A 26728-nucleotide genomic window follows, 5' to 3' on the forward strand; every position below is an offset into this window, starting at 1 on the left:
CTCGAACTCCTGACCTCAGGTGATCTGTCCGCCTTGGCCTCCAAAAGTGCTAGGATTACAGGCATGAGCCACCGCGCCAGGCCGAGAAGGCAGAACTTAAGATACGCCAGGTGCTAGGCAGAAAAGTTTGCTGACAGCTTGAGCACTGAGGCACTGAGAGTCAGCACAGATGAGTTACAGATGAGGACAGAGAGGGCAGGTGACATCCACAAACCCTAGTGACCAGGAAGGAGTAAATGATGTGCCCAGGCTCTTCTTCCTAGAGTGTACTACCTGGAAGGAAAAGAAAAGTGGCAGTGAACCCCAGAAGAGCAGAAATCTGTTGGGCTTCTCTAAACTTCAGGCACAAGAATCCCTAGTCAGAATGACCTAGGAAAAAGAAAAAGCCACACTGGAGTAGCATCTGTCCTCACAGTGCCCGGGAGAAGCTCCTAAATGGGGGTGGCAGGTGGTTGGCCCCTGACCCAGCTGGACACTGCCCCGTTGTCCACTTGAGCATGAGAGAAAAGCATACCCCAGCATGTGAGGAATAAATGAGATGCATAGAAAGTAGCACAGTGCCTGGCACAAAGAAAGTGCTCAATAAATAGTGAGGTTTACAAAACTCCCATGACAGATAAAGGCAAACTGTGAGCACAGGGTTCAAGGAGGAAGGCTGTAAGTCAAGAGCATGGGTAACAATCACTGATTCCTTGGCACTCACTCACAGGGATGCTGCTTCTTCAGTGGGAGTGGGGCCCAGGAACCTGCAAGTCCAGAACCTTCCAGGTGACTCCTGGGAGGTGAGGGCTCCAAATACCTAGCTTTAAGGAAACCCTGCTGTAAATCACCTTGGGTACAGGGCATGGCTGAAACAGAAAACCTGAATTGGGAAGCCATAAGAAATGGATGGCAGCTAGAGAGTGGATTAATAGACATTGGAGCCTCAGGAAAGTGGGAAGGTGGGAGGGGAGTGGATGGTGAGAAATTACCTATTGGGTACAATGTATACTATTCGGGTGTTGGGTGCACTAGAAGCCTAAACTTCACCAAGTATCCACACTATATCACTCATACAAAGCTCTTGGCAAGAGACATAACACACAGTAAGCACTCGATACATGTTCACTGTTATTGGTATTACTCTCCCTTCTGCACAAGAAGGCTGTCCTCCCCGTGGTGGTAATGACATGTGTTCCCTGCTCTTCATCAGTTTCCCTAAAGTAGGGGATGAGATGTTCTGCAGTTACCCACAATATATCCATGTAACACAACTGCACTTGTACCTCCTACATCTATAAAAATAATAAATAATAAAAAGAAATGGATGGTAGGACAGGGCAAGTGTGGTGAAGAAAAAGCAATTTGAATGATATCTAGAGAGAATCGTGACCACAGATGAAGGTATTTTTCTTCCAATAAACACCTCTAAGATGTGAGCCTCCAATGAGGCCTCTAGCAATTTTTGGACAGTTCAAACCCCAGCTCTGCAATTAACTAGCTGTGAGGCCTGGGGCACATGGAGTCCTTTCCTGGAGCCTCCGTTTACTCCCCTAAGGACTAAGGGGTTGAACTAGACTTGAAGTCTAGGGTTATTTTTAGCTCAGGCATTCTTGGATTCTATTATTTCCTGAGATGATCTTTCAAAGTTCCCAGTTCATCCTAGAGTAGCCAGATTTTGCAGAGGCTCACTATAAGCCCTCCCTGAGTGGGCCAATGGTGGCCCAGCCTTCACAGCAAGACTTTCAGAAGCCTGTCAATATTGCAGAAAACTGTCTTACTTTCAGATTGTTTAGAAACCAAAGCTATATTTCCCATTTAAAAAATGCACAGGCCGGGTGTGGTGGCTCACACCTGTAATCCCAGCACCTTGGGAGGCCGAGGCAGGTGGATTAACTGAGGTCAGGAGTTCGAGATCAGCCTGGCCGACATGGTGAAACTCCATCTCTACTAAAAATACAAAACTTAGCCGGGTGTGGTGGCATGCGGCTGTAATCCCAGCTATTCAGGAGGCTGAGGCAGGAGAATTGCTTGAACCCGGGAGGTAGAGATTGCAGTGAGCTGAGATTGCGCCACTGCACTCCAGCCTGAGCGACAGAACAAGACTCTTTCTTTTTAAAAAAAAAAAAAAAAGCACAGGTTGCAGATTTAACTAAAAATTCCCTATTCATTATTTCCTCCACTTCTAAAGAGAACTACCTCATCCCAAAGAGTTTCCTCCTTCCTCTAACTCTGAAGAAGCAAACATAAGCCATTTCTGTATAAAATAAGTCTCAGGATCATTGAGGTTTGGCTTCTGGGGCCACAAGGACAAAAGAAACAAACATTCTTCACGTGTGAAGTTAAAATTATGTCCTTCAAAAATAGGGCATGGCTGGGCATGGTGTCGCATGCCTGTAGTCCCAGCTACTGGAGATGCTAAGGCAAGAGGATCACCTGAGCCCAGGAGTTCAAGGCCAGCTTGGACAACACAGCAAGACCCCATTTTAAAAAAGGGTTTTGGAGGTTTAGTGGGGATATTCCCCCTCCTCTTTCCCTTAACAGGTTTCTGGATACCCCTCCAACTATCACAAATGAACAGTGAACTAATGCAGAAACCTCTGTTAATATGCTTGATGGCAAACTCTAGAGAGGAAGCTTTCCCTGATCTACTGGGTTCTGGTGCAATTCTGAGGAGGCAGACGCGCCCGTGCTCCCAGGACCCTTTCCTTTCTCCCATGGGCTCAGAAGACTCTCCGTTTGACTTACTTCCCTCTCCATTTTCCCAGGACAGTTGGGCTTCTGGAAAGGGAAGATCTAAATGCAGTAAGGAAGAAGTATCATGATCCTTAGTTCATAGGATGGGCTAGTTAGTACTTAGCTCATGAAGTTCACAGGCCAGGAAATAAGAAATAAAGACCTTGTTAATGTAAAAATGCAACATGACTTTATCAACCTTCTGTAGCAATATTTTTCTGAAATACACTGCCTCCTGTGCTGTTGCTCTTTTCTTACTCATATCTGGACTTTCCCAGGTCCATATCTCTTCTTTTCCTGTTCTCTTGTTTCTATTTCTTATTTTGAACATCTCCCTTATATGTTATAGTAGATAACTGAATTATATTGTTCTAAGTTTTTGTGTTTGTAGCAAGAAATATGGTTCAAAATGTTCAAATTAGATGGGTAAAATATTTTGTTTCTACTTTTAGAAGTTCAAGCAAGTTGATTTAACAATATGGGGCCCTTTGTTAATTTTTTCCCCTGGGGCCTTGGCCTCATTAGATGAAACTCTCCCTCTTCCTATCAGGCTGGGGAATTTTTGAGGACCAGAACCTCAGACTAATGCAGATCTTGACAAGCTGAGTGGCCTAAGGTAAGTCATATAATCCCTTCATGCCTCAGTTTCCTGATTTATAAAATGAACATGATAATAGAAGGGTCTGGGGACAGAAGTTAGGAGATGAAGGAAGTAGGTGGAATGAAAGAAGTATGAACATCATAAGTCGTCTTTGTGTAGTGCTCTTGACTCTCTGATCCAGTAGTTTCTAAGCAGATATGCTTTTGTCACAGAAAGAGAAATCTGGCACATTGACCTTCTGAGTAGGAAGCATAACATAATTGTGAAAGGGTTAGGCTATGAAGCTGGACAAATCTAGGTTTGAATCCTAGCTCTTGTCAATTACTAGGTGTGTGATCTTGGGCAAGACACTGAACTGCTGAAAACCTAAATTTCCTTAGCTGATAAGTGGGGCTTAGTACTTTCATCATAGGCTAACTGTGAAGATTCATTCATTTAATAATTGTTCATTGAGCTCCTGATATGTGCTAAGAAGAGCCCAGAGCAGTGCTCAATAAAGAGAAGGGCCCTGCTCTCACAGACAGCTTGGTGAACTAACTCACTGTGTTTGTCCATTTTGAATTGCTACAAGGGAATTGAGGCTGGGTAATTTAAAAAGAAAAGACTTTGATTCGGCTTATCATTCTGCAGCCTGTACAAGACTACCAGCATCTGCTTCTGGTGAGGACCTCAGGAAGCTTCTAATCATGGCAGAAGTGGAGCTGGTTTGTGGAGATTACATGGTGAAAGAAAGGAAGGAGGTGGGCACAGTGCCTCACGCCTGTAATCCCAGCACCTTGGGAGGCCGAGGTGGGTGAATCACCTGAGGTCAGGAGTTCAAGACCAGCCTGGCCAACATGGTGAAACCCCATCTCTACTAAAAATACAAAATTAACTGGGCGTGGTGGTGCATGCCTGTAATCCCAGCTACAGGAGGCTGAGGCAGGAGAATCACTTGAACCCAGGAGGCAGAGGTTGCAGTGAGCCGAGATCATGCCACTGCACTCCAGCCTGGGCAGCAAAGTGAGACTCCATCTCAAAAAAAAAAAAAAAAAAAAGAGGAAAGAGAGGGGAGGAGGTGCCAGGCTCTTTTTAACAAACAGATCTCATGTGAAATAATAGAGTGAGAACTCACTCATTACCACTGGTAGGGCACCAAGCCATTCATGCGGGATCCATTCCCATGACCCACACACCTCCCACTAGGCTTCACCTTCAACATTGGGGATCAGGTTTCGACATGGGACTTGGAGGGGACAAGTATCTAAACTATATCACTCATATAAAGCTCTTGGCATGAGGCATAACACACAGTAAGCACTCAATACATGTTCACTATTATTGGCATTACTCTGTCTTCTCCACCAGAAGGTTTTCCTCCCCATGGTGCTAATGACCTGTGTTCCCTGCTCTTCATCAGTTTCCCAAAAGTAGGGGGTGAGACTTTCTGCAGTTACCCATACTCTCTCCATCAGCCTCCCAGTAACCAGCAGGTTTGTCCAATGGTTACCTGCATTGGGGGCTGGGGCCCATGGGTGTGTGAGGGCAAAGCCAACTGGATCCAACCTGTGCCCTTGGCCCATTAGCCACCATTGGATCAATAGGCCACAGATAAGGCTTGAGTTTCAATCCCAGACTCCTGGGAAACCAGCTGTCCCCAGAAAGCCTCTCTCTGGGTTCACAGAATGGAGTGACTTCTTTGAGGCAAGTATCAAGCCCAGGTGAGGCTGCTCAGGCTTCTCCTTAACTGTATTTGTGACCACCCAGGCCCTGTGCTTTTTATATTTCACCCGAGGCTATTCTTAAACAGTTCAGACTGCTCTTTTGGACACTGTAGTGGCACAGCAAGGAAAATCCTCCCCCTTTCCTCTTCTCCAGAAAGGACTAAATGGCTTTCCTATACCAACAGCAGAAACTTTCATTTCCTTTGGCTGTCCCAGAAGAACAGAAATGGGATCATGACTACCTAATTGGTTAATGGTCACTCTTTGTTTGTCAACATAAGGTGACAAGGGAACTCATATTTACTGAGGGCAACCTATGTGTGCCTGCCAGTTACCTAATTTAATCTTTGTGACAACACCATGAGGTAGGAATCATCTCCATTTTACAAATGAGAAAATTAAGGCTCAGAAAGGTTAAGGCATTCACCCATGGCCACATGGCTAGTAAGTAGCATTGTGAGGATTCAAACCCATATTTGACTCCAAAGCCCCATGCACTTTCTACTATATGGTACCAAAATATTTTCCACGTGTGTACATATGTATCTGTCAGTCCAGACACTCTGCCTAAGTGGCTGAACCCTTGGGAAGTATGGCCTTTGATGGCACACTATAAGCTGCTCTTCTTTCCCCTTGGACCACATGACTTGCTCCTTCATTAGGAGCCTGGGAGGCAGGTTTGTCCATATAGTGCTCTGGCTTCCCAGCCCCAAATGCCAAGCTTCAATGCATCCTTAAAATGGTGCCTGGGCTGTCCTGCCATACACTGGTCAGGTGACCAACTGAGCAGGGCCTAACATCGTGAGGAACTCCCGGTTTCCTGCTGCTCTCTGGTACAACCTTCCCAATTCGGACACTTACATTCCAAATTTAAGACAGTTTTACCAAGGCAGGACTTTTGTACTGAATCTGGATGAAAGTACAGCTGTGTAATGTGCAAACTTTTGGCACAAACCTTATGCTTCCAGAGGGACTTGTACTCTTCAGAGCACAACCCAACAATGCTGTAGCATAGACAGCTAGGGGAGAAGCACTACTATGATTACCATTTTATTATTCCCACTTTACAGATGTGGCCAAAGAGGCATGGGGACATGACTAGAAGAATCCTGTGAGGGCTGAGAGTTGGAGCTCTGCCTCTGAAGTGGCCTTTAAATAATATTCCAGGGGAGGTCTTCTTTTTAAGCCCTGCACAAGCCCCACTTACATGATGACAATTACTGTACTTATCACAAATCTCTAGCAATAATTGCTAACATCTCTCAAATTCTTACTGTGCTAGATACTGCTACATGTTTTATTTCTCATGCATAATTTAATTTGATACTCACCATTCTGAAAAGTAGGTACCATTGTTACTTCTTGTTTTACAGATGAGAAAACTGAGGCTCAGAAGGCCTAGATGACATACTCAAGACCATAAAGCTAGAAAGTGGTAGACTGTGGACGTGAACCAAGGACTATGCTCCACTAGACCATAGTGCCTCTAACACCGAATCCAATAGGAAAGCCACTAGCCACATGTGGTTGTTTAATTTTAAATTACTCGCAATAAAATAAAATTAAATACTTAGCTCTTCAGTTATGCTAGCCACCCTGCAAGGGCTCAGTAGCCACACGTGGCTAGTGGCTATCTTATTGGACACCACAGATAGAGGTCATTTCCATTATCACAGAAACTTCGAGTGAACAGTGCTGGTCTAAACACTCTTAAGGTGGGTCCTCCTCAGACTTCTACTTTGGGAAACTGTTATTAGTTTAAGGTAGAGTCTCATAATCTCGGCATGATTGACATTTGGGGCTGCAAAATTCTTTGGTAGGAGGTAGGGAGTGGCTCTTCCTGCTCATCCTTGGATGTTTAGCAGCATCCCTGGACCTCTAACCACTAGATGTCAGTAGCATACCTTGGCCCCGGTTTTGACAACCAAAAATGTCTCCAGACATTGCCAAATGTCCCCTGGGGAGCAAAATTATCCCCCACATGCCCCTGCCACCCTCCAGTTGAGGGTCAAGGTAAGTACTATACATGCATTTGAAGTAACAGCATGCAACAGGGGCCTGCAACCCCCAAGCCACAGACCACTACCAGTCTGTAGCCTGTTAGGAACTGGGCCACACAGCAGGAGGTGAGTGGCAGGTGAGGTGAGCACATCCAGCTGTTAAGAGAACAAGTACTTACCTTGACCCAGAAGTACTGGGTCAAGGCAGTACTATATATGCATTTGAAGTAATCAAATGGCAAGCCTTCATTAACTTAACTTGGCCTTCTGAAAGCAAGCCAATTCACTAAAACTAATTTCTTCTAGCGAATTATAAAGTTTATAGCAATTTGAATTGAATGGGCTGTTTTAATAGCTATTGAAGATTTCATGAAAGAGTAAAACCGTTTAAAGCAGTAGAAGGAGAGTAAAGATGCCAAGAGGGATTACTATAATACATTGTAGGATTCATTCCTCAAATTTGCTATCCACTGACTATAACTATGGAATTGTGAAGGAAGCATAAGAAGCAGATTGGTTTAAAAAGCTAAAAGAATGCTAAAGTAGAAAATCATTAGGAAATGACAAGGGCAATCACATCGCATTTTACATTTTGGTTACTAATTTCCAGAAATAACACACAACAAAAAATTATGGTATATGAGAAACTGATGAAAGAATTCTAAAAATGCTAAAGTTGACACAACTGAAAATGCACTTTCAAAGGATTCAAAAGAAGCTAGTGCACAAAAAATAAGTATATGAGGTGATGGGTATGTTAGTTACCTTGATTTAATCATTCCACAATGTATACATATATCAAAACATCAGGTTGTACACCATAAATATACACAAATATTCCATTGTCAATCAAGAAAATACACAAATTTCTCTGAAGAAACAAATTTAAGCATTCCCATATAATATGCTGAAATTTTGGCTCCTGATGAAATAATACACTTTTCCAGATTGTTCATATATTCCCAAGGAAACCAAACCTCCCTACAACAAGTGGAACATCCCTTAGAATGCTGCTAAAGACCAAATGAAACCTGTCAACTACATCTTTAGAGACATCTCCAAAAGCTTTAAAACCATTTTCTCCTAAATGAATTTTTGCAAAGACTTAAATACTTTATGTTGTAAATAACTGAAAGAAAAAACTTTAGGTAAACTGGTAAATACGGCAAATAATTTATTCAAGAAATTGCCCAAGAGCCAGTTTCCCCCTAACTCCTTACAGAGGGTGAGGCTGGGGGCCTGGGAGAGTATCTCCTCCCTCTGACCCCTACACTGGTACCTGCCACTCCATTGGCACCCATCAATTCTCCTATCGCTCTCATGAATGAAAAGTGCAACTCAGTGAATGCAAGTTAGCAAAATGCGATACCCAGACTGAGCCCCTTGCCAGGGAATTAGAGTTAACAATCTTTCTTCTAAAACTAGGGGGAAAGAAAAAAAAAACAGGAAAGAAGGGAGGGAGAGAAGGAAGTGAAGTGCCACAGGGATCTCTAATGACCACATTAAACACATCTAATTACAGTGAGGAGTGGAAGTTGGGTCTGATCTGGCAGGCTAAGCTGCAGCTACACATTTCTGGTGCTTTCAAATGGCCTAAATTTGCCTTCCCTAACTGGAAGGTGACATAGAGCCAAATTTCATGTTCATCATTGTTCTCTCCGTGCAGCTAGGTATGCCGCAAGGTCTCGGGTTCCGGAGAACTGGTTGCAGATGCTATGGGGAGATGGGCCCAGGTTGGTAGAGGGCACTTCAGGGTTGGCTGTCCTCTAGCATCTGGATTCCAGGGGGCTGCTCAGGGCCAAGAAAGAATGCATGGATCCTCAGAATACCAGCAACTGGACCTCATTACAAGTCAATATTTGTGGCTTCTAATCTCAAATTGTAACCCACACTGCTTCCAGGGTCATCAGGGAAGTTTTGCAGCCAAGGGGAGCAGGCTGACACATAATTTACAATAGTAATTCCCTGGTCAGGTGTCAAGTACCTGTTGCAGAAGCTCTCAGCCTCACTTTCCTGAATCCTGTTCTTGGAGTAGGAGAAGCTGACTAGCATGATGTGAGGGGCCCACTATCCTGGCCAGATCCCCAAGATTACCAGCAATCACTGCAGTGACACAAAAGCATCCAGGTCCTGTTGAAATACACATTATCAGGAGTTAATCATTAATGTCTACTAACCTATCATCACAGGTCAGTTGGCTAAGAGCTAGCCCCTGGGCCACAAGATGGCAATGTGTTAGCCAAGAGGAAGTCCACGGCCTAGAAGGCCAGAGGCCTGGAGAAGACAGGCTTGGAGAGAAGGGCAAAGTTCAGGCCCAGAACACCTGGGGTGGAAGGGGTACTGAAATTGGAAATGGGTTGTAACAGGAGAGACTGGGGTTGCTAAAAACAAAGTTGCCCTGGGCTAGGCACGGTGGTTCATGCCTGTAATCCCAGACCAAGGTGAGAGGATCACTTGAGCCCAGGAGTTTGAGACCAGTCTGGGCAACATAGCAAGACCCTGTCTCTATAAAAGATTTTTTTAAAATTAGCCAGGCCATGGTGGTAGACACCTGTAGTCCCATCTACTTGGGAGGCTGAGGCAGGAGGATCACTTGAGCCCAGGAGTTCAAGGCTGCAGGGAGCTATGATTGTTCCACTGCACTCCACCCTGGGTGACAGAGTGAGAGACCCTGTTCAAAAACAACAACAACAAAAAGTTGCCTGAGCTCACCATTTTGCCTTAGGCTGAATTGACCTCTGCAGCAGTCCCAGAGAGAGGCCACAGTATCCCACAATGTATGCTTTTGGTCTACTACTCAGATGACAATCTTTCCTCTATCTGAGCTAGACAGCTCTGTGCTGGGAGTCAGGGTACTCAGGAGTCTAATCTTTGTATTGCCACTGACTGTATGACCCAAAGAGAATAGCTAAAAACCTCTGGGACCCACTTTGTTTACCCTTAAAGTGAAGACATTGTCACCCACCCCACAATTACAGGGTCTTGTCAGATTTTAAAAGTTCTTTTGCTTTGCCTTCATCTCCTTCTATACTTGTGCAATATGGTATCACATAATTTAAGCCTACTGCTATTTTCTCCCTTCTTCCAAAAAGTGTATTCACCAATCTCTTGATAATTCTCCTGTAAACTGCTGTCCTTCTATCTCTATGAAAATAGTAACAGAACTTAATAACTAGTTATCTTGAACAAGATCTATATCTACAGTAACTAGTTTGGAATTTAAAAACCCAAACTGGGTTTTTAAACTAGAGACTCATTTGATTAGAGCAAAGTGCCAATGAGGCTCTTGGCATGGAGTCAAGGCCCACAAGAATATGGATGGCTGCTCTGAACATACCCATTTCCACCACTGGCCAGACATTTCAAACATCTCCACGATGAGAAATGTATATATTTATACATAAAATCTAGACTGCAATTGTATGTGGGAGAGGAGACTGTGAACCAATCCTGTGTTTCTGCCCAAATTTGAATTTCAAGGCCTATTGGGCTTCCTTGAGAAAGTGCAACCCTGCTGATTTGGCCAAGTTGTGATCCTAGGAAACCTCCTTGTGTTGGGGGGAGGTGGGGGTGTTAGGGGGATGGAGGGTGCGAGAGTGCCCAAGGTTTACGGGGGAGCAGTGAGTGTTTGAGCCAGCACCATTTCCCTCCCAGTCTTCCTCTCCCACAACACCTGGAGCCTAGGAAAAAGCTCAAAGAAGAGGACCCGACAGTTCTTCCATGTGCTCGCTTCCAAGTGCTCCTACTCTCATTTACATTCTCTCCTACTGAGCTTATGTCCCCATCCTCTACCTCTTGCAAACTGCTGTTTACTGGCCTGGTCACCCCCTAAGAAGGCAAGCTCCTTAAGTGCATCTTCGTTCAGTCAACAAGATTCTTTCAACAAATACTTGTGCCAGACACTGTGCTTGCTTGGCTCCAGGAGGGGAAAGGAAAAGTTTCTCCCAGAGGGAGAAACTAGCTTTGTGCCGAATTGTCAGGGCCAAATGAACCCATGCAACGCTCAATGATTGGAGACTTGCAATGAGTGAGGTGGGTTTCTGGCTGTGATTCCAAGTTGGAATAGTTAAGGGAAAAGAAGAGTGTTCACTCCATGATTGAAAATTGGCAATAATCATGTACACTCACATACCCACTAATTAACCATATGACTAAATCTATTTTGGTTAATATCTTCTTCCTTTTGGAATTGCTTGCAATATGTAAACATATGCACATACAACATCCAAAAACAACACTGTGGACACATAATAAGAATATACTGCTTGAATATAATACCCCATCAAGTAACTGGGAGACTGCATATTGTACAGCTTGGAATAAATTTAGAAAACTAAGACAACTCAGAAAATTTAAGGTGATTCTTCTCTACTCATCCATGTTTCCCTCTCTCTTTCCATCCCTCTCTCGGCCTTCCTCTCGTCTCTCTTCCACTCCTTGGCCCCAGTCCCCCATCTCCCTTATCTCCCTACAAGATCATTTATTGTCAGTCATGCTAGCTGCTTGCTGGCTGCTTACTAGTGCCAAAACATCATGTTCTGATGTAATTGAACCACATTATTTGACGGAATTATTGCTGTCAGTTATTTGAATGGTGTTACTAATCAATGAAATGAGCCTTGTAAAATCCAGGTTTGTGTGGTGCTTTACTTTGAGATGATGTTGGCTAGGTTTCTTGACACACAGAGAAGCTATAGCTTTGTCCAGTCTCTCTCCCTGGTCTGTCTGTTATATAAACATCACCCTTGTGCAGCTCTCCCTTCTCAGACTTGAGTCATTTCTTACAAACTCTGTCAAAGTCAAGGCTGTAGGAGTGCCACAAAGTACCCCTGCACCAAGTGGTAGGGAATCGCGGTGTGCAGGGCAGGAAGCCCCGGGAATAACTAGGTATTTCCAGGTCAGTCACTGCAGCTGGGCCAAGCTCCCCCTTGGTGCTTCCCTCCTTCTTGCCTTTGTAAGTCAACCAAAGACAACTGCAACAGCCTTGGGAATACGCTCGACTTCCAATCCTGGCCCCTCGGTCCCTGGGGCCCAGGTGAGCCAGGTAGGGGTGCCGGCCAGGAAGGAGAGAAGTGTGAAAGGCAGAGAAGCCTCGAGGCGTCCAGCCGGCCCTCATTTCCCCGCGTAGAGTTGACCTGTCTCTGTGTCCCCCGACCTGCCGAGTCCCAGAAGCTGGGTTGAGGGCTCTCCCGCTGCTGAGCTTTCCCACTCACACGCACACGCACACCTGCGCGAGCTCTCCCAGGAGGGCACCGCCCCCAACCAGCGGGGTGCACAGGGGAATGATGTTGCAAGTTCGAGCCCAGAGGTGTCTCGCTGCCCCCCGCCCACCCCCGGGTCATTCCTCGCCGCCCGTTTTTGCGGCGAGAGCACCACTTGGGCGGTTAGGAGCCCCTGCAAGGCCGGCTGGCGTTCTGCCACCCTCCACTCTGTGGTGTCTAGGGGGAGTAGGTCGGCTGCGCCCGCCACTTACTCTGAAATCTTGAGGCAAGCATGAAAGCTAGCCATGGTGCTGCTGAGGGAGCCGCTGGCCGGTTACGTGCCTTGCCTGCTGGGGTGCATGGGAGCCCGCGCTGTGGGCATGCCCTTAGAGGCTGCCACGTGGGGGCAGCTCGGCACTTCAAGCGCCCACCCGCACGCAGCCCCAGACCCACAGGCCGAAGCAATAACCAGCCAGATAAAGTTTCTTTTCCAAGGCCTCTCGCTGTCTTCTGATCTCAGTCCAAAAAGGGTTGGGCTTGTTCCTTACATGGTTAGGAACTGTTAACTCCCCTTTTCCCTCTGTCTCCATCTTCCCGCCACAACAGCATCCTTAGAGCAAAATACCAGATGCTCTTTCTTAGCCTCTCTGTATCCCTGCAGAGCTGAGCGTGAGAAGTAATTTGGAGATGAAACCCTAAGGAAAGAGTAGAGGCTTTTATCCGAGCAGGAAAGGACACTCAAGGGCTTTGGGAAGGCGATGTAAATAAATCGCTTTCTGGCATTTTAGATGGTGTGGGATGGAGGGAGAGGGGAGCAGAGGGGAGAAGAGAGAGGTCAGGGAAGAAAGAAAATTTAAGTAGCAAGGCTGCAAGCATTCCCATCTAGATGTGAACACTGTTTTTGAGGTGTTCTAAGCTGTTCTTGTTCAGTCTTAAGGAAAACTATTTACTCCCTTAGCCAGTCTGGGGCCATGAACCAAAAAAGCAAGAATTTCCTTAAATTTGTGAAATCTTTTCTGCTCTCGAGATGAAAGTCCCTACCAAAGGTTGTGTGTACACGGGGAACCCCAATTATAACATGGCTTACATTACATGGATTCAGAGATGTTGCAGATCAGATTGTGTCCACAGAAAACCAAAAGAACTGGAGACAGAGAGACAACGAGCAAAAGTGTGACCTAATGTTGACTGCCTGGAAGACCCAGTAGGGCACCTTTCCCAATCTCAGTCCCATAAAGAGGTGTGTGTCCCTACCTTGGCCTCTGAGATGCACAGATCTGAAATATTTTGATTTTTTAAAAGTGCCTAGTGGGAGTGCGACACGCAAAACAAATGCAGATGCAGGCTTTTGGCTTTTTAAAATGACTTTTGAGGAATCAAGAGTTTCAAAAGATTGTGATTTCTCCTGTGCATGTATTCATGAGGGGCATTAAACACTGTCTAGCTGGGCCTAATCTGACAGGCTTTCCAAATTGGGTTTGTCCAAATAAGAATAAGAAGAAAAAAGAAATTTAGCTGGGGTCCCTTCAGGGGGTCTTCGCAAGTCTGGTAGCGGAGGCCTGTTTTTCCTTTCAGTCTGAAATAGGCAACACCCTGCTTCTGGAATTTCACTGGGTGGGTAGGCTGGGGTCTCTGGACAGGGCAGTACATGTGACCCTCTCTTATTAACTTTGGGGAAAAGGAACATAACTGAGCAAGAACTAGATTTATGTTGCAGATGCTAAAGTCTGACCTGTGGCTAGAATTTCTAGCTAGAATTCCTTTCTAAGTCAAATTTGTGGTTAGTTCTCCATTATTCATATGTGGCTTTGCTTACCCACTTAGTACATTTCCTGTAATTGTGTTTTTAATCAAAGAATAACTTCTGGAATACCTACACCGGTTGTAATGTCAGCAGGCTGTTAAGAAAGACCAATTTTAATATTGGCTAGAAAAGAAGCTAATTAGAAAGGCAAATCTATATCATTCCCTTCCCACCCAAAAAGAACACACTTTGAAAACCATGAGCTTTAGTGTTTGGATAATGCATGCTTTGTGATTCTCTGCCTAACTCCTTCCTTCCATTACTTCAAATAATCAGAAGTAGAGAGTCCACAGAAAATCCATCTTATAACCCCCAAACTGCATTGATGGCTCCTTCTACTGAAATCTCATATCACCTGTGGTCAAGGCTCTGGGGTCAGAGTTGTATTCAAATTCTGACTCTGGTTAAGTTTCTGAGGTGCGGTAACTGCATTGTGATTGTGTAGGAAAATGTCTTTGTTCTTAGGAGATACATGCTGAAGTATTTAGAAAGGAAGTGTAATGATATCTGCAATTTATGCTCAATTAGGTCAGAAAAAATGCATAGGAGTGAGTTTGTGTGTGTGTGTGTAGTGAGAGAGAGAGAATGATGAAGCAAATGTGGTAAAATGTTAATAGTTGGTGAATGTAGGTGAGGCATATACGGGTCTTCATTACAGTATTCTTCAACTTACCTGTAATTCTGAAGTGTTTTCAAAATAAAAAGTTGGGAATGAGATGTTAGCTCTGCCTGCCTTTACCAACTGCCTTACAGCAAATTATTTACTCTCTTAAACCTGAGTTCCCTTGGCTCAAAAGTGGAGATATTAATAGAACCCATCTCAAAGGGTTGTTATGAGGATTAAAATGAGATAATAAGTGTGATGCCTTTAGCATAGTGCCTGTCCCTTAGGAAGGCCTCAATAACTGATAGGAATTGCTATTATCATACCATTCCATTCCACATCTTATTATATACTGTCTTTTGTTGTCCTCGTGGTGTTTCAAATGCACATAACTTTTCTCCTTAACTTAGATTAGAAGTCTCCAGAGGTAAAAAACACATTTCTTACATTTTCTTTTCTTTTCTTTCTTTCTTTCTTTTTTTTTTTTTTTTTTGAGATGGAGTTTCACTCTGTCACCCAGGTGGAGTGCAGTGGTGTGATCTCCACTCACTGCAACCTCTGCCTCCAGGGTTCAAGTGATTCTTGTGCCTCAGCCTCCCAAGTAACTGGGATTACAGGCATGCACCACCACACGCGGCTAATTTTTGTATTTTTTGTTGGGACGGAGTTTCACCATGTTGGCCAGGCTGGTCTCGAACTCCTGGCCTCAAGTGATCCACCTGCCTTAGCCTCCCAAAGTGCACATTTTTTTCTTATATCTGCCCATGGTACAGTGCTGAGTGAATCATAGGTAGTGAATAAAACACCTTGTTGAGGGACTTTGTGGTTACTGTTCTGTGGGATCTGTGGTCATAGCATTGACTTGAAAATGACCACATGCCCAAAAGCCAGTCATTAGGACAGACCAGTAGAAGAAAATGTTAGAATAACACGGTGGGAGCTGGATAAGGCTGGATAAGAAGACAGGACTACAAAAACAAAAACAACTATTTGGGGAATAGTTTTTTTTTTTTTTAAGCTCTGGGTTTTGGAAAGTGTTCATCCTTTGTAAATCCCAAGAGGGCATACATTCCATTATTTGGCATTCCGGATGCGTATAACCTCTATTAAGAAAGTTGGGCACATTCTTAAGATGCCGGCCCAATAACGTAGATTTCCAGGTGCAGCATAGCTCAGCCACTTGCTTCCAGCAAAAGATAAAGTACAAACACCATGAGTGAATCCCCCCAAACCGCAGTTCCTAGATAAATGCCTCCATTGCTTTGGGGGAAATCTGATCTTCCTAGCTCTAAGAATGATTCCAGTGAGTCTAAAACATGCAGGATAAATTTAACTGAAACCTTCAGGGCTGATTCAGAAACTCCACCAGGCTTTTTAAACATGCGGCTCTGGAAAAATCTCTATAATCGGCCAGGTGCAGCAGCTCATGCCTGTAACCCCAGCACTTTGGGAGGCTGAGGCGGGTGGATCACTTGAGGTCAGGAGTTCGAGACCAGACTGGCCAACATGGTGAAACCCGCTTTCTACTAAAAGTACAAAAAATTAGTCAGGCATGGTGGCTGGCACCTGTAGTCCCAGGTGCTTGGGAGGCTGAGGCATGAGAATCTCTTGAACCCGGGAGGCGGAGGTTGCAGTGAGCAGAGATTGCACTCCTGCACTCCAGCCTGGGTGACAGAGCAAGACTCCGTCTGGAAAAAGAAAAGAAAAGAAAAGAAAAGAAAAGAAAAGAAAAGAAAAGAAAAGAAAAAAGAAAAATCTCTATAATCAGTAGATCCAGAAATGGAGAATAGTGAAACGTCCTTACTTCTGAACAGGGGCAAACCATTCCAGAAGGTCGCTCTCAGTCTCTGTCTCTCCTCCCCTTCCTTTGGCTCATGTCTCCCTGCTTTCTCTTTCCCAATCCCCTCAGCCCACCTCCTGAGGCTCACTGAATGAGCTCCCACTAAAGGCTGGCAAAGGTGTGGGTGGGTTTAAGGGTGAGAAATGAGAGAGACAAAGCGGTTTAGTGTCTAAATCCATGTGACCCTGCTGATTAGAGCATCTCAGATGGAGTGACATCTCACGAAGCCCAGGAGGCTGAGTTAGAGATCTGAGTTATGGCTTCTATGGAGCCATTTCACCAGGCTTCTCAGAGTGCCTTGAGAATATCTGCCCTCACAACGCTCTAGGGGCAAGTGGGACCACCAGATCCAGAGTTGTCCTTAAGGGAGCTAGACTGGAGGAAAGTACACTTGGCAGGGCAGGGACCTCCCCCAGCCCTCCCCCAACATTTGTAAACAGGCCAAGTCTGACATAAATTCACATTATGGGCAAAAAAGTAGGGTGGAGGAGAGCCAACAAGATACTATGGTGGGTTAGGGGGAGGAGAGGATGCCTTCTAGGGAGGAATGCTTACATAATGATGCTTATATAGGCATTTGCTAATGGCAGTTATCAGTCCTGACTACTTCTTCCTCCTCCTCTTCCCATTCCTCCTCCTCTCCCATCAGGCAGTATTCAGAGTCATTGGACATCTCTTGGCTGGGGTTGGAGTAGTGGGGGAGGACAACCAGAAAAGTCACCATGACTCACCACACTCCTGGCTCGTTCTTGTAGTGGAGGAGATTTAGAGGAAGTCTGTATAGTATAGAATGTCTACAGTACAGTTTTATTACTTTCGGGCTATATATCCAATAACACAACACAAACTTGGCTCTAGGTGTGGTCCTAGGGGATCTGCCTGACTGAGCAGAGATGAGTGGAGTTTGTAACTAGACATTGCGCAATGTTTCTAAACACACACCTGTCCATCCACCTGCCCGCTTGTTTGCCTGTATTTCAGATTGTCCCCTTCAGGAGTGGAAACTGGAACTCAGATGGGGTCAATGATGCTATCAGTAAAGGTGCAAGGATGTGGAAGGCCCTTGCCAGTTTCTTGCTGGATGCCTTCATCTCCTTTCTCCTGGCTGCACAAAACTCTAAAATAATTCGCTCCACTCCCTCCAGCTCTCTGGTCCTCAGGAGCCTGAGAATGGAACAGTGCTCAGGAAGGAGGAGGAAACCAATTTTTTTCCCTCACCTCCAGCCATGGCCAAAGTCACAGTCTCCAACCTGAAAATCCCCAGCAGGGAGAAAACACACACATTTATCACTCATACTTCACTTAGCCCAGAGCTTGGAGGGGTGAGGCACTGCCCCCACATGCAGCCTTATCCAAAGCCTGCACGCGTCCCCTCCCCTCAACATCAGCCAAGGGAGCAAGGGCCCAGCCAGGTATGCCACCCCCATTGGAGGAGGGACACTTGCTTGGCATAGTAAATGGCATTTTTACCATCTAGCCAGGCAGAGAATTCTTCTGCCTTCCTTGGCCAGGCAGCTGAGAGGAAAGCAACCCCCTGGGACTGGAATCAGTGATTCACACTGGCCTACCCAAACAGCCTCCTGCTGTCATTTTCTTTCCTTCCTTCCTTCCTTAATATCCTGGAGAAGGAGTTTTCAGTACTTCCTCCTGGGCTGCTGACATCCTGAGCTGAGTGACTGGTCAATGGGAAAAGCAAAGGCATGTAGCCAGGGTACCTGGCCTCCAAGAACTTCCCCAAAAGACAAAGAAAAAAAATGGCTGGAAAATTCTAATGGTAGACAAGGTATAAAATGATGAAACATGAAAACCCATCTCTACCCTTCACCACCACCATGTCCCTACCTACTTCTTGGTTTCCTTCCAGGAAACAAAAGAGCCGTGTATGTGTGTGTGTGTGTGTGTGTGTGTGTGTACCTACATGTACATATATATACACACACATATGTATATATACATATGTATGTACATACATACGCATATGTGTGCATATAAATGTATGTATATGTTAAGTGTATGTGTATATGTAAGTTATTACTATACATATATATGTTATCACTATACATATATATATATAAGTTATCACTATATATATATATATCTTTGCTATCTTAGCAATCTCTTCCTCACAGGCCAAGGTGTTCCTCATACTTTGATAACTGCAGCCTCTCGAATGATCCTTGGGAAGGAAAATTTGAGAACAGATACATTGGCTTCTCTCTTATACTCAGCCCCAAAGTCTCTGTCCTGCTTGCTTAGCATCTCAGAGCCTTGCTGTGTGCCTGGTGACAACAGCTGGTAATAGTAATCAAGCCAAAGAATCGATGCATTATTTGTCTCAAAACACAAAGAGCCTAGGCCTGCGGAGAGGGTACCCAAAAGTGGTGTTAATGGCAGGAGGTTCGAGTATCATGCTGAGTACAGTGCAGAGGCTATTTGAATTGAAGTGGGGTGGGGGAAAAAAAGGTGTAGATTTTCAGGCCACCTCCTACATGCCACCTACTCAACTACTGAATTGAACTGCCCTGCTGAATTACTGCCATCCTCAAGATGACTTAGCATTTATACTTCAATGTTCACCTACACAAGGGACCCAAGAAAAGGGGATAAACAGAGGAACAGAAAGGGCTTTTCTTTTTAAATTAAACTTTTTATTTTGAGGTAGGTTCACATGCAGTTAGTTCACATGTAAATTGTAAGTTATCACAAGTTGTAAGAGAGATCCCACATACCCTTTACCCAGTTTCCCCCAATGGTAACATATCATTAATATAAAACTTAGTATAATATTAAAACCAGAATATTAACATCAATACAGTCAAGATGCAGAACGTTCCATCACTACAGGGATCCCTCATGTTGCCCTTTTATAGCCACACCTATTTCCCTCATTCCTTTTCTTTAACCCCTGGAAGTCACTTATCTTCATTTCTATACTTTCTTCATTTTCATTTGACATGTTATATAATGGAATCATGTAATATGTAAAGTTTTGGGATTGGCTTTTTTTAACTTAACATAATTCTCTGGAGATTAATCCACATCATTCTATGTATCAATACTTCATTCTTATTTTGTCATTGAGTGTCCATGGTATGGATGTATCACAGTGTGCTTAACCATTCACCAATGAGGCACAGCTGAGTTCTTTACAGCCAGTCTCCATCCAGATGGGAGATATATTTCCTTGAAAATTCATGAAAAGAATGTCAAACCTCCCGGTATCCAAGGTGAAAGCAGAGCCCAAGAGCACACATAGCAGCTATGTGCCCACAGACTGCTGAGGCTCAAAACCTGACAGTTCACCCAAAGCTCTGGGCCCTGCTTCTGCCCAGCAGGGCACTGAGGCTAATGGGTGCCTTGATAAAGGGGTATGGGAGGGAGGCAGGCGTCTTATTCAGAAACTTGAATCTGGACTTCAAAGCAACTAAAGAAATGAAATGGCAACCGAATCCCAGGGGAGTGGGGGAGCAGAACTTCTGCCAAATCTGAAATCTCTTGCATTTTTTTTTCTGACCTTTTGGGCAAGATGTGGGAGGAGGAGTCACTCCTAAATGACTTCCTACAGGGCCTATAGGGGGATATATGGTTTCTCTCAGCAGTGGTTACCTCTGGAATGAGAATTCGGGGTGGGCAGGATGTTTCCTTTTTAAATTAATGTAGTTCTGAACCAGATCGTTTTTTCCCACAATGAGTATATATTCTACTTTTGTCATCATAGAAACAACTAATTTTAAAAAGTCATGGTAGGGTGTGGCATGGGGGAATGAAAACAACTGATTGGCTGCAAAGGTGTTCTGAATGGAGGGTCCCAGTTGAAAAATGTCTTGGGCATTCCTTCACTCCTACTTTTATTTATTTATTTATTTATTTTACTTTTTACTTTTTTGTGATTAAAATAAAACTTTTTAATGAGATATTTTGCATTTGCATTTTCTCACAAGTCTTTAAAATGGTTATTTTACATGTAATTTTTTATTTTTAAGTCTTGGGGGTACTTAGTAGGTGTATATATTCATAGGGTACATGACATATTTTGATACAGGCAGGCAATACCATCACATCATGGAGAATGGGGTATCCATTCCCTCAAGCATTTATCCTTTGGTTACTAAATCCAATTATATTCTTGTTATTTTAAAATGTCAATTAAATTATTATTGACTATAGTTGCCCTGTTGTGCTATCAAATACTAGGTCTTATTCATTCTTTCTATTTTTTTGGTACCCATTAACCACCCCCACCTCTCCCCCAGCTCCTCACTACTCTTCCTAACATCTGGTAACCATCCTTCTACTCTCTATGTCCCTGACTTCGTTTTGATTTTTAGATCCCACAAATAAGTGGGAACATGTGATTTATTTGTCTATCTGTTTATCTATCTATCTATCTATCTAGTTATTTATTTATTTTAGAAACAAGGTCTTGCTCTGTTTCCCAGGCTACAGTGTAGTGGTGCAACCTTAGCTCACTGCAGCCTCAACCTCCTGGGTTGAAGCAATCCTCCCACCTCAGCCTCCAGAGTAGCCAGGCCTACAGGTGCACGCCACCACATCCAGCTAATTTTCTTTTTTGAAATGTTTTGTAGAGACAAGGTCTTGTGATGGTGCCCAGGCTGGTCTCGAGCTCCTGGCCTCAAGCAATCTTCTCGCCTAAGCTTCCCAAATTGCTAGTGTTACAATTTGGACCACCGTGTGTAGCCCCACCCCATTTAATTTTGGGGGCACCCACTCTTTAATGCCCTCCTCCGACCCCCAGCTTAGTCTCAGTAGACTGAACATAGCTTCAGGACCTCAGACACCATGCCCCCTGTCCCCTCCAAACACAATGTTTTATCTGGACTCTGCTCCCACATGCAGGAAACTGCTTTCTGATGCATGATGATGAAAAGCATATATGGGTCAATCAGAATCAGTCAGATTATGAAAACCCTGTTGGAGCCAATGTGAAAAATCTCCAGAAACACAGTACCATCAACCCGTGGGGAAAGACATAAGGACCTCAGGAAATTCTTTCACTTTTTTCTAATGCTGATAATGAATATTTCAGCCACAGCAGTAGGTTTCTCAGTTAGGACAGTTTGACTGGACAATGGCCAGGACCATCTATGACAGTAAGATTCTGACCCACAACCTCTACATCCACCAGTCAGGAAACCAAACCACAGTCTCTCAGCAATCACTCCAGAGCAGTCAGGACATGGTCAATCTCACATCCCAGATTCACTATCTTTGCCACTGTCCCTTCCACTTCCAACTCAGGAATAACCAGAGAAAGTGAAATAGGTCCCGCACACCAATCATGTAGGATGCCTTGTTTCTAGTTAAACTGGTCCAGTTTTCTCTTGCCAACAGCCTCCAATCAGGGCATATGTTTAGCCTTCCCTTTTTTCACTATAAAGCTTTGCCACCCCCTGCCTGCCTTTGAGTCTCTGCCAACCCAAATTGTGGTGGCTGACCCCTTTGCTATAGCAAGCTCCGGATAAATACCCTCTTTTGTTCTTGTTTGGGTAATCTTTGTTTATTCTACAATGTCCTACCACATAGCTGGGTTCTTGCTCCAGCCTGCTACCTGCCACTGGCCAGGGCTGCCCACAATGTCCACACTGGCACACTTGAACTGTTCCAACCACATTGAAATCGAGCACTTTCATGATTAAGTACTGTCCCCACAGTTGCTACCGCCTTTTGGCAACTTGGTAGCTTGGTGTAGTGATAAAAAATATTAATATTGAAGCCAGAAACTCCAGCATTTATTAGCTGCATGACTTCAGGCATGTTACTTACCCTCATTACCACATCTGTCAGGTGGAGGGAATAATGTCCTCTGGATCTCTTTTGTAGAACTGTTGCTGCATCTTGGAGGGAGGCAGCCTTGACCTAGAGAGGTATCTAAATGTTTGGGTCCCTGTCCCTCAAAGCAGTGGTTTTAGCCAAGTGCTCACTGCTAAGCAGTGGGATAAGAAGGGAAAACTTAACAATCCTCAAAGCCTTCATGTGGGAAGTATGGATGAGGCTTTGGCCCAAGTCACTGAGAGGTTATCATACCTGGCTTTTCCTGCTCTTCTGGCCCACGGCCAGGGAAAAGAATGCCTGTCCTTCTGATGGGCTTGCAAAAAGATTTATTGAGGAATGAATGAAAAGGTCCAAGAGTCTTTGTTTTCTTCTTATTTAGCCACACATTGGGGCTTTTGGAAAGCCACTTAATCTTCCTGAGTCTCAGTTTCCCCATCTGTAAAATAATAAAATAACCTCCACCCTTCCTGAATGACTAGATCATTATGAAGATGTGATGGAATAATGTATGTGAAGGTATGTTTAATTTTTTTAAGTGTTATGCAGTTGCAAGTAACGATTCTTAGGGGACATATATTTACAATGGAAGTCTTGGCAAAGAGAGGCCAAATGAGGAAGGCGAAGGTTCTTCATGTTTTGGAGCTGGGCTCCAAGTTCAACCCCAAGGGCCCTGCCCCTCGCAAAGGACTCTCCCTGACTCCTCGTGATCCTAGAGTGCCCCAGAAGTGGCTTTTCCATGTCAATGAGCCCTCATTCTTTTCAGAGTATGCTCAGAAATGAAAACCCTCTCTTGCGTCTCTCATACACAGCACTTAACAGTCTACAGGCCTTCCTCCTATTCTGGCTCCTCACAGAAGCCAGGTTTTAAAGCTGGGTTGTTTGGTGACATCTCTGTTCTAGAACATGCTGCCTGTATGGCCTTAGGCAAATTACGTACTCTCTGTAACCCAGTTTCCCCATTTGTAAAGTAAACATGAAAATAAAATAGTACCTACTTCACGGTATTGTTGGGAAGATTAAGTGAGCTGATATGTGTAAACACTTAACAGTGCCTGGCACTTAGTAGGTGCTTGATAAAGGTTAGTTACTGTTATTTTCGGGCAGGGCAGGCTATGCTATCCCCATTTTAGTCAACTGTAGAACTAGGATCAAAACTGGGACCCTTATTCTAAGAAAAGTCATTTTTTTTTTGTCACTCTATCGCCCAGGCTGGAGTGCAGTGGTGCAATCACAGCTCACTGCAGCCTTGACCTCCTGGACTCAAGCAATCCCTCCACCTCAGCCTCCCAAGTAGCTGGGATCACAGACACATGCCACCATGTCAGGCTAATTTTTTGTAGAGACAGGGTTTCACCATGTTGTCCAGGCTGGTCTTGAACTCCTAGGCTCAGGCGATCCACCCACCTCGACTCCCCATAGTGCTGGGATTAGAGGCTTGAGTCACTGTGCCCAGCCTTAAGAAAAGTCATTCTATAAAACTGAGAGCACTCAAGGAATACAAGAAAATATTAATATTTGCAAACCATATATCAGATAAGGGATTCATATTAGAATATATGAAGAAAACATCAACAACAAAACAACTCAGTTAAAAAACAGGCAAAAAACCTGAATAGTCATTTCCCCAAAGAATAGACAAATGAAAAGATAACAATCACTAATCATCAGGGAAATGCAAATGAAAACCACAATGAGATATTACTCAGACCCATTAAGATGGATACTTTTTTTTTTTTTTTTGAGACAGAGTCTCCCTCTTTCGCCCAGGCCAGACTACAGTGGTGTTATCTCGGCTCACTGCAAGCTCCGCCTCCCAGGTTCACGCCATTCTCCTGCCTCAGCCTCCCGAATAGCTGGGACTACAGGCGTCCGCCACCACGCCCGGCTAATTTTTTGTAATTTTAGTAGAGACGGGGTTTCACCGTGTTAGCCAGGATGGTCTCGATCTCCTGACCTCGTGATCCGCCTGCCTCGGCCTCCCAAAGTGCTGGGATTACAGGCATGAGCCACTGCGCCGAGCCCTGGATACCATTTTAAAAATGGAAAATATTAAGTATTGGTGAGGATGTGGAAAAATTGGAACTCTTGTACACTGTTAGTGGGAATGCAAAATGGTGCAACTACTATCAAGAGCAATACAGTGGTTCCTCAAAAAATCAAATAGAGAATTACTTCACAATCCAGAATTCTAATTCTGGCCATATACTCTAAAGAATTGAGGCCAGGTGTGGCGGCTCACACCTGTGGTCCCAGCACTTTGGGAGGCCGAGGCAGGCAGATCACGAGGTCAGGAGATTAAGACCATCCTGGCTAACATGGTGAAACCCCGTCTCTACTAAAAATTAAAAAAAAAATAGCTGGTCGTGGTGGTGGGCACCTGTAGTCCCAGCTACTCAGGAGGCTGAGGCAGGAGAATGGAGTGAACCCAGGAGGCGGAACTTGCAGTGAGCCGAGATCGTGCCACTGCACTCCAGCCTGGGCGACAGAGAGACTCTGTCTCAAAAAAAAAAAAAGAAAACAAAAACAAAAACAAAAGAAAACAAAACAAAAAAATAGAATGGAAAGCAGGGACTTGAAGAGATATTTGTGCACCCATGTTCACAGCATTATTCACAATAGCAACTGAAATGTTCATCAATGGATAAACGGATAAACAAATGTGGTATATACACATGATAGAATATTATTCAGTCTTGGGAAGGAAATTCTGACACGTACTACAAAATCAATGAACATTGAAAGCATGCTAAGTGAAATAAGCCAGTCACAAAAAGACAAATATTGTATGAATCCACTTGTTTGAGGTACTTAGAGTGCTCAAATTCATAGACACAGCAAGTAGAATGGTGGTTGCTAGGGGTTGTAGGGGTCAGGGGGAATGTGGAGTTACCATTTAATGTTACAGTTTCAGTTTTGTGACATGAAATGAGTTCCATAGATGGATGGCAATGATGGTAGCTCAATAATGTGAATGTAGTTAATGCCACTAAATTGTACACTTTTAAATGGTTCAGATGGTAAACACTATATGTATTTTACCACAGGCTTAAATTTGTTTAAATTTTAAAATTAGTACAGCGGCTGGAGAGGATATAGAGACATGGTATAAAAGGAAGATCAGAATTGGGAAAATGCTACTAGAGGAAAAGTGCCAGACCCTTTCCCAGCATGCCACAGTTCTCATTATCTTGTTAGGCTCTTTCCAGCCTAATGATTTCTGCTCAATTTCAGAAGGACTTTTCCCTTTGGAATCCAAGAAAGTAGGAAATGAGGTTTACTTATATGTTAATACACCACATATGTTCAAAGAAGGAAAACAACTCTTTTCTTTCCTAAGTAGCAATTGCTCCTCAAACAGTATGACATTTTCAAAAGGAACTTGATCAAGAACATCACCACTCCTATTCAACATAGTGTTGAAAGTTCTGGCCAGGGCAATTAGGCAGGAGAAGGAAATAAAGGGTATTCAATTAGGAAAAGAGGAAGCCAAATTGTCCCTGTTTGCAGATGACATGATTGTATATCTAGAAAACCCCACTGTCTCAGCCCAAAATCTCCTTAAGCTGATAAGCAACTTCAGCAAAGTCTCAGGATACGAAATCAATGTACAAAAATCGCAAGCATTCTTATACACCAATAGCAGACAAACAGAGAGCCAAATCATGAGTGAACTCCCATTCACAATTGCTTTAAAGAGAATAAAATACCTAGGAATCCAACTTACAAGGGGCGTGGAGGACCTTTTCAAGGAGAACTACAAACCACTACTCAATGAAATAAAAGAGGATACAAACAAATGTGGAAGAACATTCCATGCTCATGGGTAGGAAGAATCAATATCGTGAAAATGGCCATACTGTCCAAGGTAATTTATAGATTCAATGCCATCCCCATCAAGCTACCAATGACTTTCTTCACAGAATTGGAAAAAACTACTTTAAAGTTCATATGGAACCAAAGAAGAGCCCGCATCGCCAAGTCAATCCTAAGCCAAAAGAACAAAGCTGGAGGCATCATGCTACCTGACTTCAAACTATACTACAAGGCTACAGTAACCAAAAGAGCATGGTACTGGTACCAAAACAGAGATATAGATCAATGGAATAGAACAGAGCCCTCAGAAATAACGCCGCATATCTACAACTATCTGATCTTTGACAAACCTGAGAAAAACAAGCAATGGGGAAAGGATTCCCTATTTAATAAATGGTGCTGGGAAAACTGGCTAGCCATATGTAGAAAGCTGAAACTGGATCCCTTCCTTATACCTTATACAAAAATTCATTCAAGATGGATTAAAGACTTAAATGTTAGACCTAAAACCACAAAAACCCTAGAAGAAAACCTAGGCATTACCATTCAGGACATAGGCATGGGCAAGGACTTCATGTCTAAAATACCAAAAGCAATGGCAACAAAAGCCAAAATTGACAAATGGGATCTAACTAAACTAAAGAGCTTCTACAC

General features: G+C 44.0%; 1 protein-coding gene across 1 annotated transcript in view; it reads right to left on the bottom strand.

Annotated features, from left to right (window-relative positions):
* KIAA1210 (KIAA1210 ortholog) overlaps nucleotides 1–12135 on the bottom strand; it is a 71949-nt gene extending 59814 nt beyond the window's left edge. Inside the window, exons 1-2 of the mRNA XM_003812631.4 lie at nucleotides 11847–12135; nucleotides 9029–9149 (exon numbers count right to left, since the gene is read on the bottom strand). Coding sequence (XP_003812679.1) covers nucleotides 9029–9149; nucleotides 11847–12135 — 410 coding nt within the window. The remainder of the gene's footprint in view (nucleotides 1–9028; nucleotides 9150–11846) is intronic.
* Between the last annotated feature and the right edge of the window lie 14593 nt (nucleotides 12136–26728).

The sequence above is a fragment of the Pan paniscus genome, chromosome X (genome assembly GCF_029289425.2).
Source record: "Pan paniscus chromosome X, NHGRI_mPanPan1-v2.0_pri, whole genome shotgun sequence".
NCBI lineage: Eukaryota > Metazoa > Chordata > Mammalia > Primates > Hominidae > Pan > Pan paniscus.